The sequence below is a fragment of the Zonotrichia leucophrys genome, chromosome Z (genome assembly GCF_028769735.1).
Source record: "Zonotrichia leucophrys gambelii isolate GWCS_2022_RI chromosome Z, RI_Zleu_2.0, whole genome shotgun sequence".
Lineage (NCBI taxonomy): Eukaryota > Metazoa > Chordata > Aves > Passeriformes > Passerellidae > Zonotrichia > Zonotrichia leucophrys.
The window spans coordinates 26,785,482-26,802,040 of NC_088200.1; the positions used below are offsets into that span (position 1 = coordinate 26,785,482).

The window sequence follows — 16,559 nt, forward strand, 5'->3', positions numbered from 1 at the left end:
CAATTTTTGCCATTAGATTTATGATTCAAGCATTCTATTATTTTTTAAAGATTAATCCTATCAGTTTTACCTGTGAAAAGCTATAAAATAGCTATGCAAATTAGTATATTTTTATTTAAATATATTCTGTTAAATAACAGCAATTTTAATTCAAAATAACTTCAAAATTCTGGAAGGTCATTTTGCATTTGTAACAGCTGTTCTCACAACAGTAAGCAGACTCTGAATGTTTTGTTCAGAAATATTTTGCACACTTCACTGCGGTTTGAATTGTCTAGGCAACTGACTCTTAGTTAACTTATTCAAAAGTCTCTTTTAATCTGTTATCTGTATGTATTTTGTTTATCTGTATGTGCTTTGGTTTAGTGTATTAGTATATCCAGTGTTATCATTCATTTTTTCCTACTCACCTCCAAAGTAAGAGCCATCTGTCAGCTTCAGCTCCTTGTTGGATTTGGTGATGACACCAGCAACACCGTGTTGAATGAAATACATCTTCTTACCCACAGCCCCTTCTCGGATAATATAATCTCCAGGCTGGAACACCTCAAATCTCAGTTTGCTTAGCATGGCAGTCACAAAATTTGGGTCTGCATTAGCAAAAAGAGGCATTGTAGCCACCAGCTTCCGACAGTTGAAGTTGACAATCTCCTAAATGGGAAGGAAACATCATGATAATAATGGTCAGTAAATATGTTCAATATGATGGGCTTTGAAAAAAAGACATTCTGCTTTCTTAATAAAGAATTTCTTTATGCTCATATTGGACTTTTCTGGGTCTCTGTGCTCACTTTATAACGTATTTTCATGTGTTTCTAGAGAAGTGATTGAAACAAAAGTGCAGTCTGACTTGTATTTCTAAGGTTAAAAGTTGTCTTCCTTTGGTGACTTTTCACATGTTATTTATTATTCCTATTGGAGTTTAAGAGGACAATGTGAAAGAAAGGTAAAAATTACATAGGAATGACACTGCTTGACAACCAGATTGGCTGCTGCAATAACTGTATTAAGTGATGAAATTATGCAAGCCCTATGTTTCCAAAAATTACACCATCTTTCTGTTTTGAACATATCTAGTGGTAATATAAATATATAGTACATTAGATAGTTGAAATCAACAGGAAAATTTCCTGCAGTTTCTAATTAATTTTGTAAACACAGAAGCATACATTTCTGCCTGTTAAAAAGATGTGTATAAAGTAGGCCCCTAAATGCAGAAAGCACTACTATTCTCCTAGGGCCTTAAGGATTTCTCCTACCAAGAAGAAACTGCATTTATATTTACAGAGCACACTGTAAGCTCATCTGCATGAAAAGATTAGTATCAAAAAAAGCTGATAATGTCATACTTGCTTTAAATAAATAAAAAGAAAACAAAACCATAGGAATAATTTATGAAATATTTTCAAGCTCATTCTTGCAGACCTTACATTGTCTTGGGAAATGAATATGGTCAGTTGCCATTACAGATTTAACATTGTATTGAAAATCTGAGACTAATCAGTATTGCACACTGAGAATGGCTCAGGCAGGCAACATCTACTGAGGTAGCAAACCTAACATGACAGGAAAAGCAAATATAATCATCTGTATATAAATGCAGACAGAGCAAATAAAAGAAAAATACAGCCAGCAGTCACTTAACTGCTTGCAAAACTAAATATGCCTTTATTGCCTAGCATTTCTTAAATACTTCAAGAATGATGTAAAGGACGCAGTCCACCTACTAGTGCTCTCACTCCCATGACTGCATTACTGCTGGAAGTGGCTCTTTCAACTTCCCATGCATCTGCTGTCTCACATATCCCATATATGCCATGCAGAACAACCCTGAGCATGAAGCTCAGATATAATTATCCAGGGATCACACAAATTCTTTTCCTCTCCCTGTCCCACAATATAATAACCTGCTTGTAGACGTGTTGGGGAAGTTCAAGTAATTTCACACCATAAGCAACAAAACCATAGTGGGTTCTTCAAATCAGTTCCCTTGCATCTGGGAAAGATGTAGGAATTCCCCTCTGAAGGGAAGACATTTGTTACTGAAGCAACTAACAGGCAAGTGCATTAAGAGTGAGAAGAGTGAAGAAACAACCACCTTTCCCTGAGCAATCAACATCCTTTCCAAATAAATCTAGTGGGATTTAGAAAAGTAAATTTGAACAAAATGACTTACTACAAACTAGTGAGCACCCTACAAACTAGTTTCCCATGTAAAAAAAAACATGGTAAATTTGATGCAGGACGTCTTGTGTTTGCCTGAATCCAAAAATTATTGCAAGTAGCATCATGTGGACTGCCACATTCAAATCTGTGAATACTGCTGAGTCAGTAGGTCAAGAAGGGCAATGCCAAGATACCCTCTAAGTATATTTTTTATGAGGCAATAAGTATCATAATGAGATTCCAACTGTCTGCCTTTCTAAGGCATGAGGATAAGCTTATTTTCCTTCTTGTTTAAACTCTAATCTATTAGTAATGCTCCAGCCATCACCCCCCTCCCAAAGGAAAGTTATTTGCTTCTCCAACTGCCAGCAGTGTGGTGGCATCCCATGAGGAGCCCCAGACTACATCCCCTGCTCCCCGTGAGACTGCCTTGCTGCCGTCTCCACTGATGCTGGCAACAGCTATTACTTGTCTTGTCTTGCTCAGGGACTTTTCAGTAGGCTTGCTGCTTGTTTGCTGCTTCTGAAAGTGAATAGCTTGTCTTGCATGCCCAGGAGGCAGAGAAAGGAAATTACTAAAGAAAGCAAAAATTGACTGGAAATTATATAGAAGCTGGTGGGGAAGCACAGAAAAGGCTGGGAGAGTAGAAAGTTCAGCTCCAGTCAAGATTAGGAAGAAAGAGTAAAATAGACTTAGGTGGAATAGTACTATGAAAGAGAGAATGGGAAGAAACACAAAGAAGGAACAGTAAGACCTAGAAAAAAATAAACAGAAAAAAAAAGAAGGCAGGAATCTTGACTTTAAAAACAGGTTGAGAAATGGAAATTGCAAAAAAGTGAGAACACAGGAACACAAAACCTGGAGAATAGGTGTCTGGAGTGAAAGCTGAAAAGTAGGGCAGATGAAGTAAACAAAAGGGAAATTGGAAAAAAAAAAGTTATCCCTAACGTATCTTTAGTATAGAGAGGGGAGAATTCAGATCTGGATGAATCCTCTGTGCAGATCCAGTCCTACCCACCCAGAAGGGAATTCATCACATCTTGGGAATCCCAACAAAACATACCTTTGAAAGAGGATTTTCACCCATGGAATCTCATGTCCTCTTATGGCTCAATCTTCTGCCCACTTTTCTGTCACATTATGTAACCTGTATCTGGATATACCCATGTATGCACACACATTATCCTGCTCAGCCTGAGTTGCCTAATGAAGGTACCAACATAGCTACAAAACCACCCTGCTGAGGTAATTTCAGCTGTTATTCCTAGTAATGCATTCATTTTGTTGATTAGTTTTCTGTGAAAGTTTGCACTAAAGTACAAACTTGCCTTATTTAAGATGTTAGAAGGTGGAAAATTACCGAGGGAGAAAGAAATGTGTCATTTTTAAGTGCTTTGTTTTTCTTTAAAGTGTTCTTTTATTTAAATATGAGATCATTCGGAGCAGTAAAATACATTTCCCCGAATCTTAATCACAGGCAGTTCTGCAATTTCAGGTTCTTGTGTATTACTTTAAATATCATCCTGGGGAGAAAGAAACAGTAAAGATTATGAAAGTGTTTTATGTAACTCAGAAGGTACTAGGAGAAAAAGTTCTGAGTTTTAAAAGAGAGGTAACAAAAGAACAAACTGACAAATTAAGAGTTGACATTTTATATAGAGAAAAATCTTTCGCTCTTATTTTTCTTTTAATTCTTTGGAGCTAGACTAGTGCCCAATATTATATCTTCATTAAATGAGATTTTGGCTCACCTCTACTTAAAGAAAATACCAAAAGAAGCCTGAGAAAAGGATCACGGAAGACAATACCAAATGAAGCTTGAAGAAGGGATTAGGAATGCATTATATAGCTGAAATGGTTAAAGAGAAAGAATGAATCAGACCTAGATAGAGCAAGTCTTGATCTATTCCAATTGCTGGTCTCTTACACAATAATTAAGACATGCAATGGTCTGTTTTATATAAGAGATTGGTTAGGTAATTACACTGGCTTCTGCTCCTTTGTACTATATTGGATTTATTACTCATCTTGACCTTTCTGGATTTTTTTCCAAACTGATGTTAAAGCATCAGATATTATCATTTTGTGTGGGTTCGATATTTCTTGATGGCTTCTCTGAAGCATCTCAAGATGTTATAGAAGCAGTCACAAGGCTGTCCTAGCTGTGACTGCAGTTCTCTGATGGCATCTCTAGAAGTTTTTAGGACCTCTTTTCCAGAAGATTTTTAGATGGATTGTAGTTAGACTGACTGGAAAATCCTGTTGCCATAAAAAAGGAAAAGTTCTTGAAAGATCTGTATGCCTGAAAAGTTCTTTACTTTTTCTCAGTAATCCAGCTGAGCTAATAAAAGGTACTACTTCCATCAACAAACTATGTTATTTCTATGTGTCGGCCATTTGGAAAAATGGCTTAGTTTAGCTTTATTATGGGACTTCTACATACTATTGCAAAAATCTAGTGCATAACTGTAACAGTGCACCTTTTTTTTCCCAAGTGTTTCTTTACATTTTGCTTTAAAAGGATGTGAAATTAAATCAGTCTTAATTTCCTCATCATTGAAAGGAAGAAATCACTTTACTGAGAAAAGTATTTTTTCCCTTAGAAATAACTTGCAAATGAAAAATTACTCACCCATCATTAAGAGACAACCATAGGCATTATATTTAGGGATTTGGGTTAGTTTGAGCAGGTTAGATATATTTAAACCCAGTTCTAAGGAGCTATATTGTGTATATGTTCATGATTTCCTGTAATTTTTTAACCCATTGGTCAATTATAGTTGAGTTTGGCAGAAAGGAGGCATCTCACTGATACTAAGTTCTCACAGGTTTTATGACAGCAGGCAGTCAGGAGGACTAGGATTAGTATCCCACTGAGGGAATGACTACATCATTATCTAACAACTTGTTAAATGCCAGAAAATCTACATGTGGCAATAGGATGCAATATTCTTCATTTCTGGTGCACCTGAAGTTGTTCAAATTGCTTTGACACATTCTGTTTTATCATCTCTACAGAGTGTATGACTTAAAAATAAATTTTGCACAGAGGCCTTTCATGTAAGTAAAAACAACTACGTAATTTTTTTTTCTCTTTGAATGGGATTGCCTCAACTTTCCATTTTTCAATTACACTGAGACTCTGCTTAAATTTTACTTTTAAACATGGTAGCTCTTCACCAGTATGTCTAGAATTGTGTCAAGAAACACTATTCTTTTTCCTTCAGGATTTGGTATTTTGTCATTTTGTCAAACGAACTGGATATTCCTTGTGTCTGTTTTAGAAGCCGGTGTAGCCCCTGTGGTTATATATTTTAAAGCCCAAGAATACTCTGGTCTGAGGTACCAACCTATCTGACCCAAAGACAAAGCACAAAACCTGAAAAAAGCCTTTGATCTCTAAGGCAAAGAGAGTCCATGGAATCTCAATTGCCTTGAAAACCAGCGACCAGCCTGTCTATTTCATTTTCAAGGCCCTCCAGCTCCCAAGAGTCCCAGTATCTACCTGGATAAAGCATATCCAAATGCAGAAAATCTGCCATCCAGCTGTGAGATAAACAGGCACAATGAAGGAAGGAATGCATAGGCATTGCAGAAAAACAATGAATGAAATTCTGATTCTACCAAGACTGACAGGACTGAGTTAAAGCAGGATTTTTTTTTTCTGTCTAGCTCTTTTCAACTCTGATTAAGACAAGTCAGCCCTAAACTGAGCATATGGTAGACGGTATTGCTGTCTTTGAATAGAAAGCAATCTTTTTTATGCATTTGCAATCAGGAGGGATAAAGATTTGACCATTTATATTTTCTTGGCTTAGTTGATTAAATGTTGGCCTTCTGCATACCTTTCTGTCATTCCCTTCTTGATTAGAATTTTCTATTCAACTCTATATATGCATTTTTTACGCTTCAGTATTATTATTGCATTAAATTCAAATGCAGACAGAATAATCCTTTTGAGGCAATGTGGTTCAACCAAACCTCCAATAAAGGCACTCTGACGAAAGATATCCATCTTTTTCCCAGCTTGTTAATTGATTTAATGGAGCTTAAGAGAAAGCAGTCCTGTGCATCTCAAGCTCGTCTTCGGATTGTCCATTATATTTGGAAGATTAGAAAAAAGAAAAAGAAAGAAAAAAGACACTACCCACTCTTTCATTCATTCAACTGCTTATCCATTTTCTAACTGTTTTTAAAAGGAATTCAGCTTTCATCTTCTTCAATGTTCTGATATATTAAATGCTGCTTAAGTTTGTTTTCCAGCTGGAAAAAGGACAAAAGGCTTTAAAATGGGAGCAGCAACACAGCCAATGTTTTAAGGAAGCCTGTAAAAGAGAGATAGCCAGTCTAATTTCAAAAGCCTGAGAAGTCCTGATAATTGAGATAAGTACTTAATGTTTGGTCCATTTGACCAGTCTCTACTTCTTGAAGGTTTTACCCTTTAAACTATTCTGCTGAACAAATTTTCTCTGTGTATGCTTTTTGGAAAAAACACCCACAGTTTATTAAAGAAGGTCATGTGGAATTAGTGCTTTACCATGAGAGCAGTTGCTGTAGAGACTTTTCTGTCTTATTAACTGAATAAATAAACTGCAATTTTCAAAAGTATTTAACAATCATTATTTCAGTTTTTTGTCCCTGAGTAACTAAATATCTTCATTCCCATTTGTATGTGTGTACACTGGAATGTGGTACTTGTTAATCCTATACAGTATTTAAAAAATAATATATGGGGGGGGTGCTAATTAAGGCTGAAATCTTTGTTTATCAGGAATTTTAAATATTGAAGTTGCCCATTAAGCCAATGTGAATACAGATTTAAACTCATGTATTATAATACTGCAGTAGAAAATTAATACTAAGGGATATGAAGTTGAAAACTCCTACCTGTTGGATCCTGTTGGTATCCATATGACTATCCATACTTTGCGTTAGTGCATGGAAAAGTGACACAAGTTAGATTTCATGTTTGCTTCACAATGAATGAAGCAACTTTCATGTTTTCCTAAACATCACTTTTAGTGATTAAGAAAGAGGAGAAATTTTTTCTAATAATCACAAAATTCTGTCCAGTTTGCTTGCTCACAGGTTGGTCTCTACTGCAGCACTGCTTCTCCATGCCTTTGGAGCCTCCAGTCACCTCCTCCAGCTGGTGAACTGATTTAATCATTCTGGAAACCATTTCCACTACTATGCCTTTGTATTAAAATTCCACTTGCCATCACCAATCAATATCCTTTGGTTTACCTTCTATGTCATCTGTGTGGCAGCTACTACTTTTTGATACTACATGCTCCAAAAAAAAATAATTCAATTGCTACTTACAGCTTTGCTCAATGAAGACTACCTCCAGTGTCCACCAAAGTCAGTAAGATTTTACCTGATCACCACAAGAAAAGGGGGTTTGTTTTAGAATAGCACTGGAAAGAATGCTGCTGTTCTCAGGACCGTGCTTGATTCACCTGATAGCAAGGTAAAGTAATTGTGCTTGAGAGAAAGAAAAAGATGACACAGTGGAGTTTCACAAAGGCAGCCTGAATTACATTTGTGTAAATTATTTGGTAAAATATATTGATTGGGGTGCTTTATTCTTTAAAACACACAGCTAGAATGCAGGACAGCCTGAAGAGTTTCTCTCACTTGAGAAAAGGAATGCCATGCATAGAATAACTTGTGGATGAAAGCAGGGAGGAAGAAATCTGTGTTTAAAGCTATCAGGGGTGACTGGGGGCTAAAACAAAGTTTGAAGCAAGGATTTAGGTGGTGGGAAAACATAAATATGCCTTAAAAAAAATGGAAAGCTATGGTTTGGGTACAATTTTTTTTGTGTTATTTCTGATTTGCTCTTGTTTGTTCAAGATCAGAAATGGAAGCTGTGAATGCATCCATTAATGTGTGCTCTGAAACAGGCAAGTAATTCCTTCTGCCATTCCAACTCTGCCTTTGTCCTCTCCTCCCTTCTTCTGTCCTCCATGTACTGCAACCCAGATGGCCAAAATTGAGCAAGAACACAGTTCCCAAGAGAAGGTTCTTTATCTACACCCTATGTGTATGGTTTAGTTGACACAGTAGCAACAACAATCAGGAAAACAGTTATTTAAAAATCAGTGGTGACTATTTCACTGAGTTATTTTACAGCTCTTGAGCAGCTCTGGATGAGAAATACTGTTTTCTTGTTAATTGCTAGGTTAACACTTACTCTTCTTCTAATGAATTAAAAGCCTACTGGTTCAAAGGCTCTCTCTATAAATTTATTAAGTGGCTTAAATTAAGTCTTACTGATTATACTGGATAAATCCCAGTTAGCTGAACTTGAAATATCCACTCTGAAATTATGTTTAGTGTTTTTAAGTTCATTTCAGTTTGCATCTAATTTGATTAGTAGCTACTCAATAAAGGCCTACATTATATTATGTGCAAGAAATATCAAAGTCTTAACTCTACCTAGCACACAAAATTTAGACATTGTTAGACCATGTATATTCCACATTTTAAAGTGAGAAAAAGATATTTTATAATGAATGAAAATTATTTAGGTTTCTTAGGTAAGTGTGTGACAGGACCCTGAATGCCTGCATGTATATGTGCTAGAATATTTACAATGCCAGCTAGAGAGGTACACAGCTATATATAACAGAAGGATATAAAAAGAAAGATAAGGAGGATGCAAAATCCCTTTCTAATTCTGAACTCGGCCTTCGTCACTGCTTTGCAATGTGAACTGGGGCAAGCTAATTGTAATACCATTTGAATTTGCCTTCTAAAGGAAACTGCTGGCAAAGACGCTGTAGTGGTATCAGGTGCAAAGGCTCAGTGATCTTATGTTGTGAGTAGCAACCTGCAATACAGGTGTAAGAAGTCCATGACCCACATTCAGGCCACTGTACCAGAGCTCAAGCATGCAGAAGTAGAAAAATACTGAAAGTGCTGATTTTAGAGCCCTGCTTTACAGTGAAACATGAAGATGATGCTCATCTGTAAGGATGAGACATAGAGAGCTGGCTCCAGAAAAGTTATCAGCAGGTCATAAAAATGGAGATGAATTTTCTGGGAATAATTTAGTAGAGTGTCAGCCAGACAGCCCTCAAGACAGAATTTGCTTGAGAGTACCACTTTGGCTAATATTGGTAGCTGCAGGGAAAAGAGATGAATAAATTGCAAGGGAGTTGTAAAGAGTGGAAAAAATTTGAGGAAGGCAAATGGTGACAGCAGAAGCAGCCTCAATAGCAGATCATGTGGAGCAAAGAGAAGGAAATCTGGCAGGAGTAGACAAGTCAATGTGTATTAGTAATAACAGCTAGAGTAAAAATAATGCATCAGACTTTAAACATCCAGTGTTTAGTGTGTAGGCAGACATACTAAATAATGGCATGGCATCTGAGTAACAGAGTCACTTTACAACAAGGAGCCAAATCACAGTCAAGACTTGACATATCAAGGATGCACCAGGACATCTTCAGTATTTTTACATTCTGAAAACTCTTATTCTATAGAAAATGGAGAAGAAGCAGCTATGTAAATAATAATTAAAAAAAAAAAAACAGGGGAGATGCCTAGAGCCTTCTGCTCTCTACATTTACTGCTGTTACTCTGTTTTGCTCTCTGAATGCCATCACTGAGGCCTTAAATACTTGTGCTTGTGCTTCCACTACAGGATTGGACATACATTAAAAGCAAAGGGGTCAGAAGACAGCAGGGCACTCAGGATCTGCCATCAGCATCTTGCATGAACCCAGGCAGCCATGTTATGCAGTTCTTTGTGTAATTTTAATATTCTCTTTCAAAACAATTTCAGTTCATCTGCTTGTTCAAAGTTTAAAATGTATTTAACTATTAGTAGCATTTAATTAACTTATATGTACAATTTAATTGCTCACTTAGTGAATTAAAGATAGGCTGAGGTTTATTTCCATGAGAAATATATTCCTATAATTTATTCTTCAGAAAGTTCTTCAAATTATCTTTAGCCTATATCTTAATCTCTAGTTTTATTAATTAATTTATCTTTATTGATTTTATACCATAGGAGGACCCCTAACAATTGTAACAACAATTCATTTTAAGGTAATACATTATAAATGTAGTCTGGTGCCATAGTAAATAAGTGCTGAGATATATGGCAACAGCAGAGGAAGAGAGACCATATCAGAGTACCTAATGCAATATATGCACTTAGCACTTTGCAAAGGTATCAACAGAGTTCAACACAGCATTCTTCTCACACAGACATCCTGGACATCTATTTGCATGTATGTGCCAGAGTATATGTATGTAGGTGTGTATGTATATGTATGTATGCATGTATATATGTGTGTATAGCTATATATATAGAGATATATATGTATAAACATGTATATACATATATACACATATGCATATATATGTTCTTGCACACATGTATTGATATGTGTACTGGACATACCACTATGTCTTGTACATTAAATGAAAAAAATCAAAGTGCAACTAAATAGTGTGTCCTATTAGAAACTATATTTCAAATTAGATGTAGTTATCTTATTTAGAGGTTGATACAACTCACCTAAGAGTGTGTGCTTGTATAACCCAAGTTATAATCACCAAGCAAAGAGGTGAGAGGAAAGAAGATTCTACTCCAAGTCCCAATTATGTTCTTTGGAAATGAAATGTCCTGATGTTCTATATTCTGCAAGGACACATGATCTGTATCTATTTTCAGCGAACATCTTCTCACATGGTGGCCTAAAAATAGGCCAGCCATGAACTTTAAATAATGGCTCAGGAAGGGTATTAACCTCTTTCTCACATTCTAAGTTTGTCCCATTGCTCTAAGTATCAATATTATGAAGAACGTATCTGGTGTTAGAGAATGACAAAGCAAGCTACATACACTCCATTTCTGCTCCTCTACAGATGCCTTTGCCTCTTAATTCCCTTCAAGGTCTGTTATATAAATTAAGCTGTCCACACACAATACTGACAGCATTTCTCTTCCTCTACGTAGTGAACCTGTTTTCTGCCAGGTGTTAAAAAGCATGAACTATTTCATTTCCAACCCTGCAGGGTGGAAGACTTTCTAGTCTTAGTGAAAACTTGCATTTTCATAAATACACAAGTGTTTATTCAATGTGTGGCAATGATTGGTACATTGAGTTTCTGGATTTTTGTTTTGGGGATTGTGGATATCTGTATTACCTGCATTTCCCAAATACTCTCTTACAACTCCCATAGCATAATGCAAATTTTTCAAATGTTTCTCAATAATTCTGCTCTTTTCTTACTTTTTTAATAGACACAAATACATTGTTGCTTCCTGATTTTCAACTTAGTAAAAGAAAAAATTCTCACTATGAAGTAAACTTCATTTTTAATACATGTAAGGGATATTAATGACATTACAAAAATAATACTTTCAGTTGCACAGTGATCTAGTGACAGTGGCTAAAGTGAAAACTGCTAATTACAAAGAATGTGGCTTATCTTTAAATTGATACCACTCAGGTGTTTATTTTATCTACAGAATATTTCAGTAGTGTAGCAATCATCCCATTGCTTCAGTGAGTGCACAAACATGCAATGATCACTTCACAAATTTGCAACTGTTCATGTTTTAGGGTACCTCATTTGTATCCTTTCAACCAAGCATGGATTTCTTTTTTTGCTTTTCACAAGTAAGGGAAAGGAAAAATTGATTTATTGAGAAGAAAATTAATACAGACTCCACAGAACAAGCTAGGAGATGAAAATCCTTTTCAAGGAATTCCTTGCCTGTCAGTGCCCTACTACTACCAAAGCTGTCTTAGGATCCAGTGCCACTACTGAGCCAGCACTGTGAAAAGGTATTGTGAAAGAGGCGGTGGGGACAGATAAAAATATTGCCTTGAACTCAGTCCAGGAGCTACCAGGAAGTCTGTACGTGTACTCACAGTGTCAGACACCACATTTTGCTCCAGCTTTTAATTTCACTCATCTCTGAGATTCTCATTAATCACTACAAGTATCATATATTAAGTTCTTTCAGCGTTAGACACTATCTTTAAATGAAACAAGTGTAATTCAACACCTTGTGCATCCATACCTATGCTATATTTAATTATGTCTACTTATAATAATTTAAAAAAATTTAATTCAATTTTCATTTCTATTTAATCCCTTACATAGAAATTATCCATCAAAAGAAATTAGATTTTCAAAAGATTATTCTGGAGCTGTAAACGAGACTCCAGATTTTCATCATGTACCAAAAACAATTCAGTGTTTCAACTTTTACTGCAGTAAAATTTCTGGAGAAAAAAGATTTTAAGCCTTTGCTTATTGCATCTTCTAGAGAACAGTTACAATACAAAAGTATAGATTAGGCAGAGTTTTGTGCAGGTTTCAAAGTAATGTACAATTTTTTTTGCTCAAGTAGCACTAGGATGGAAGTAAAACAAGGATTTAGGATTGCCTTGAGGTGTAAAATTTAACTTGGATTATCTCCCACAGCTTTAACTAGGTTAACCTTCCTAAATCATTGGTGCATCAACAGGAAATTACACTCATAAATGTACCTTCAAAACAGATCTGGTGCTCTGTTGTTTTTTTGCTCTCCTTGTCTTTGCCTTTGAGATCACATGCTTTTAAAAGGCAACTACAGATTTATGCATGGGAAGTGCTGTGTACCCTTCTGTATGCTGTTACTACCATAATGTGCAACTGAGTGCATAAAAATAGGCATATGCATTTGCTTCTGCATCAAACAGTTCATGGCATATTTATTTCCTCTTGCTGGAGGTGAGTCACAACTCTGATCTTTGTGATGACTTTCATGGACAGTGGCACATTAAAAGTGTGCCCCCTCAACACTGAACCTTTGGTATTTAATGCCCCTCACAGCATTTTTTCTGGTTCCAAACAAATTTGCTTCAAAATCCTTTAGCCTGCTTTCTGAATTTAAATTCCACAATGAAAACTCAAGGAAAAGATGTTCACTTTCAACCACCGCCATTAATGAAATTTACAGGAAAGGGATGGATGTGGGCATGTCTGTACTGTGCATCTCTGTCTTGTTTGAAATATGTTTTCTATTGGAGTCCTGGCTGCATCCTGCCCTCTGCTTTCCCCTTTCACCTTCCCATGCTTTCATTATGGAACGCCGTGACTTTGTTTTGCAGAAGTCAATGAAGAAGAAATTGAGAACCTTGGAGTATCAGGGTGCCAGGTCCTAATCTTGAATTAAGAGAAACAATGTAGTTTCCAGCTCTGCATTAAGAATTTTAATTTACTTATTTTTCATTTATCTTCAGTTATTCTCTAAAGAGTTCAGAGGAACATATTTTAAATTCTGCTGTTTTACTGTAATGAATTAGTAGTCACAATTCAGGGATTAGGGACAATGATCATTTGGTTCCAGCTAAATAAACCAGAATTTTTTCACGTCCTACCAAAAAGGACACCTGTCAAGCCAAAGCAAGCTTAGCATTAAAAGAATATATTTACAAAAGAAGACCTAACTCAAGAGTTATCTGAAGTATGTTACTATTACTATTTTGAACCACCTAAAAATCATCAATGCTATCTCTAATTGCAATAGCCTATTCAGATCTGATAGAAATGAACATGTTGTGGTACCAATTTATGGCAATGTCTCTTGCCTTTCACCAGAAACTACAAGAAGATTTAAAAAAAAGTGCTTGATTCTTTGCATCCACTGCCCCAAGCACCACCTTGGTATCAAGCAGCTGAGCAATTCTTTGGTCTGTTAAAAACTGAGACATGACAGACACTTGGAAGCACGGTCTTGGGCAGAACAAGGCAGTGGGTGAATTTAGTCTCAGCAGGACAACTGCTATTCTCTCACTGCACTGGACCTGGTGCCCACAAAAACCTTTCTGATTCTGCTCTTTGGATGCCTGAACAGCACAGGAGCACACACAGACTGGATTTACTTTTCTGTAACAGGATTCTACCTCTCTCACAGCATCCAGTTTGCACCTAAATAGTTTGGAACTTTTATGAAACAGCTTGCCTCGCTTTATATGAAAGACAACTGCTGCACTAAGAATCAGGCCTTTATTTGGATTAGTATATTTGCAGAACTCATGAAAGAACTGTCATGCCTGAAATATTTATTAAACAATTACAACAAAGTAGTCTTGTAGGTGCAGTAACATGACTATTAAAAATCATAACTACTGAAAAGTACTGGTGTATTATTATCTGTGCTATCGGAAGCAATTAGATCTGGGACTTGTCAAAGCATATCTCAGCTCAGGATGGATTTGCTAATAAAGCATGTCAAACACCAATAGGACCATGATCAAAGTTTTCTGAACATGGGGAACAGCAGTGGAAGTGGCTGACAATTTCACTGCAGCATGTACACCGTGAATGTGCATACATCAAAGGGCAAACACTCCCCAGAGCTCAACAAATCAAACCACATTGTCTAAGGTCTCTGGAAAACAGCTTTGAGTGTGCACACAGTTTGTTACCATGTCACACCTGCGGAGGAAAATCATCTTAAAACACAATAATCCAATCACCACCTGGTGATTGTCTGCCCATTTCTGCATTAAAATGGCCATTTGCTACAATTTCCAGTTTTAAAAACTTCAGTATAGTTCCTTCTAAGAACTTTTCTTTCAGCCTTGTATACTTGGACTGCAATTTAGACATAATTTACACACATATTTGAAAACCACCAATTTTCTTTTTCAGCATTAGCCAAATAAATCATGCTGTGGTATATCAGCATGTATTCTGCAAGACTGACATGCTGCATAATTCATGATTCAGTACTCCAGAATATGGACTACAGTTATACTTTATCTGTACCTCTGAGAAAGACAGACAAACAAACAAACACCCCCCCCCCCTTTAATTCACTAATTAAAGATACGGAGATATTTAAGTGACTTCCAATGTGACTACCTCTGTAATAAGGACTCATTTTTTAGTTCCTCTCTTTAAGCTTCGTACAAAGGATCATTGCATTTTAAAATGCAGAAAAATACAGTGGATTGCAGTGAACTAGTTACCTGTTTTTATGAGATAAATTTATGGACATAAGTTGTAATGGAATCAAAATCTCCAAATTCAAACATTTCTATGATACTTTTTTTTGTTTTAATTTAAAAAAAACCCACCATTATTTTAATATTTGAAGGTTCAATCACAGCCCATTTTGGCCTTATATTATTGCTATGGAGATGCTTCATCTTTTGTGCACAGGACTATAGTATAGTCTAAATAAGAATACATTGCTTAGTGATTTCTAAAGATAATTACTAAATAAAAAGAAAGATATTTAAAAAGAGATGAATTTTAATAGGGAAAAGGAGAAGGACAGCAATTAAGAAAGAACAATTAAGAAAGGTTACCAAATTGCTAATTTTAAAACTGACTTTAAACACACAAAATATTTCTCTACAAAAATACCTAATTTGTTTACAAGTACCAAACCATTTGGTTTGGGTCCAATTTTCACTCAGATACAATATAAATTATAAATCCAGTAATGGAAGCTTTTCTTCACTTTCTTGTGAGAGTACATTTCTTGCAAGAACTGTCACAAAATGCCACTCCTAATGCAGCACTAAGAGGTTTCTCGGAACCCTACACCTGATTCATTAGGCTGTCATAGGTACCACAATGTACCTACATTCACTATCCCCACAGGAACAACAGAGGTCAAGGACTTCACAAAGGTCTGCTCAGTTCCAGAAACAGCAGCATGTAAAGGTAGAGCAGCTTGTTAAAAAGAAACTACAAGAAGCTTGTTATGGTCTGGGTGGAAGTTACTGGTGGGGAGCAATATTAAGTGATACACCTAAATAAATGCATGAAATAATGTATTTGTTACCACTTAGAGTTAGTTTTTACCATTACAATTTAAAAGAAAAAGTAAACTCAATGTTTGGCAGTGATTAAAAAGCAAATCAATGCTAGGAATTACTTGCATTATTATAGCATCAGTATTCTTGCTGCAGAACTGATGCTTTCACCTCTAAAAGACTACAGTAGACCCTGGGAAGAATAATGAAAATGGCAAGAATGATCTAGCTCCCATGCAAGAAAGAATTTACATTTAAAAAATACAGTTTAAGGATGTTATCCCAAAACTATAAAATCATAACTGGCATGCAAAGAGTCAGTAAAAGTTGACTGTATTATATCATTTTCGCTACAAGAATTAATGGCCATCTAAACAAAAAAAAAATTTGGAGCCATTTTCAATTCCAAAAGAAGGTGGTGGTTTCTTATGCAGGAGGGGTCAGGTCTGTGCTCTTTGACAAAGGATGGTGTAGCTGCAGAGAGTACTTAGAATAAAGAATGCAAATAAGTAATTGGAAGAGATGTGTATTAAGGATTACCCAGTACTGAACCTGAAAATACTGAAACCCTCTACCTGAAAATACAGAGAGTCTAGGAGAGTC

General features: G+C 36.0%; 1 protein-coding gene across 1 annotated transcript in view; it reads right to left on the reverse strand.

The window, feature by feature from the left end:
* HCN1 (hyperpolarization activated cyclic nucleotide gated potassium channel 1) overlaps positions 1 to 16,559 on the reverse strand; it is a 196,151-nt gene that overhangs the window by 22,141 nt on the left and 157,451 nt on the right. The window contains exon 6 of the mRNA XM_064736283.1: positions 411 to 651. Within this exon, the coding sequence (XP_064592353.1) occupies positions 411 to 651 (241 nt within the window). The remainder of the gene's footprint in view (positions 1 to 410; positions 652 to 16,559) is intronic.